The following is a 2278-nucleotide window of genomic DNA, read 5'->3' as shown; positions in this document are numbered from 1 at the left end:
CGGTGATTATGGAAGCTTGAGAATTAACCATTCCTTGATTACTAGCTTTCCCAGCTTTGCCCTTTTTTAACTTTTCTCTTTCGATATGTCCCCAACGTCTCCTTGTTGATATTATCGGAAACCCCCTTTATCAGAAGATGGCGCACTTGAGACAATGTCAGAAACCTTGCTTAATTCCATGGGCATTTCTTTGATCAAACCGTCATCCTTCATGTCATTAAGAGCATGAAAAGCATCAGATAACTTGATTCCAACTACATTTCGTAGTATCCACCGTCATGTTCACGTTGACAAGATCATCTTTATAACCAAAAGTACCAGCAGAAATTCTCTCCTCCTTGTCTTTGTATATCCAGGAAAGTTGAGATGTCCAAATGCATGGTCCATCCACAAGTAAACCGTTCACTTATATAGTTAAACCATTCGCTTTGTATTTTCATTTCACGTGAGCTTAGCTGAATATTGGCATAAGAAGTTGTTTGTATACGTTGCTTGGTTTATAGCGAGGGCATGCATATGTTGTTTGTATACGTTGCTTGGTTTATAGCGAGGGCATGCATGGTAATACCATCTTCGAATTTGTGCATGCAGGATCCTGAGTATAACATTTCTATACATTTTAATTTCAAACCATTCCTAGTTGAGTTAGAGGAGATACCTAAACGAATTATAAACATCGACAATCACAAACCATTCCTAGTTGAATTAGAGGAACGAATTCTAAAGATCGACACCATTAGCACGGGTGATCTGTGGAAAGAAGTAGATGTTGTGATCTTCAACACTTGGCACTGGTGGTTCCACAAAGGAAAAATACAACAGTAAGAAGTTTAATTCCTTAAATGTCTAATTCTACATGTCATCCATCCATTATATATCACTTCTGTTAGATAAAGATTTCCTTAAAAGTTTTTTGTTTGAAGTTGGGATAAAATTCAGGAAGGAAACAAGACATACAAAGATATAGATGATCGTCTCGCTGCTTTTGCAAAAGGTTTAACAACTTGGTCAACTTGGGTTGACAAAAATATTGACCCCAAAAAAACTCAAGTTTTCTATCAAGGAATTTCTCCTACGCATCCGAAGTAAGTTTTCTACGATTTATTTTCTGGATGTATGATTGCATATGGAATTTTTATATTTTTGTTCTAGATCACCGTTGAATATGAGGGTATTTGGATATCAGCGCCAGAAATATTTGAAAAGTCAATTCAAGAAATCAGAAGTAAAAAAAGAAAAAATTACAAAAAATTAAACAAAACAAAAAATTGTTGAAAATTCTCGAAAAAAGAAAAAAAAATTCTGAACCTAACTTATAGCTTTTCTACTTCTAAAAAGAGTATAACACTCCCAGAGGGCTCAATTTTAACAAGATGGTTTCTAATATGTCGTGTATATCTAAACTGTGACTAATTCTTCTTTTTTAGGGGCAAGGATTGGGGTTTCCCACACACGACTTGTGCAGATCACACAACACCAATTAATGGTACTACATATCCCGGAATTCCAGAACCAGGAGTTGTTGTACTCAAGGAAGTGTTAATTAAAATGTCGAATCCTGTCATTTTATTGGACGTGACAACCATGTCACAACTAAGAAAAGATGCTCATCCATCATATTATACCAATCAAGGTCGGACGCTTCGTGATTGTGGCCATTGGTGTGTGGCTGGGGTACCAGATACATGGAATCATCTTCTTTATGCATCTATTGTTGGCCGGCCAGAAACAAGAACGCATAGAGTTGATATGAATTTGCCCATATTGATAACCTAATGTCTTTGCACCCGAATGTTGAAAAAAAAGGGTTGATATATTTGGCTGGGATTTAATTAAGAGTTTGGTGTGAATCAAATATATATCTAATCGTTGCATGTGAAAGTTGATGGTAATGTATGGGTCATTCAGCGAATTTGCACATTTTCAATCACATTTTTCTGCCACTAAGAAAAAAATTTTGTATTAGAGGCCTAATATAACTCACAATGCATATTTTGAACCATAAAAAAACAGTCCTTAACTTAATTTAATCAAAATATGATACTAAATCCTAAAGAAAACTAACATATCAAACATTTGCAAGTGATCCAACAAAAGCAGGATGTAGAAATTCAACATACCGATTATTACAAATCTCTTTGAGACTATTTTTCTTGAGATCATAAGATACAATCTTGCCATTGCCAGGTAAAAGTATCAACGCTTTCAACTCATCTTCATCACCATTTCCTTCCACAACTACCTTTAATATACGGTAACGCAAGTATTGGCTAAAGGA

The 2278-nt window shown here is 35.3% G+C and overlaps 1 protein-coding gene across 1 annotated transcript; it reads left to right on the top strand.

Annotated features, from left to right (window-relative positions):
* The first annotated feature begins 558 nt into the window (after positions 1-558).
* LOC113330892 (protein trichome birefringence-like 42) lies at positions 559-1776 on the top strand. Its single transcript, XM_026577688.1, has 3 exons — positions 559-821; positions 924-1085; positions 1428-1776. The coding sequence occupies exons 1-3, from the start codon at positions 559-561 to the stop codon at positions 1774-1776; spliced, it is 774 nt and encodes a 257-aa protein (XP_026433473.1).
* Positions 1777-2278: the final 502 nt, after the last annotated feature.

The sequence above is a fragment of the Papaver somniferum genome, unplaced genomic scaffold, assembly GCF_003573695.1.
Source record: "Papaver somniferum cultivar HN1 unplaced genomic scaffold, ASM357369v1 unplaced-scaffold_12, whole genome shotgun sequence".
NCBI classification, from domain to species: domain Eukaryota; kingdom Viridiplantae; phylum Streptophyta; class Magnoliopsida; order Ranunculales; family Papaveraceae; genus Papaver; species Papaver somniferum.
Note: the sequence above shows the minus strand (reverse complement) of the source record. Positions and strands in the feature narration are given on the sequence as shown.

Bases quoted from the DNA above. Each gene is read 5' to 3' on its own strand.
- LOC113330892 (XM_026577688.1), top strand. From the start codon at position 559: ATGGTAATACCATCTTCGAATTTGTGCATGCAGGATCCTGAGTATAAC. The intron at 822-923 runs GTAAGAAGTTTA...TTTTGTTTGAAG, and splicing joins CACAAAGGAAAAATACAACA to TTGGGATAAAATTCAGGAAG. The intron at 1,086-1,427 runs GTAAGTTTTCTA...CTTCTTTTTTAG, and splicing joins ATTTCTCCTACGCATCCGAA to GGGCAAGGATTGGGGTTTCC.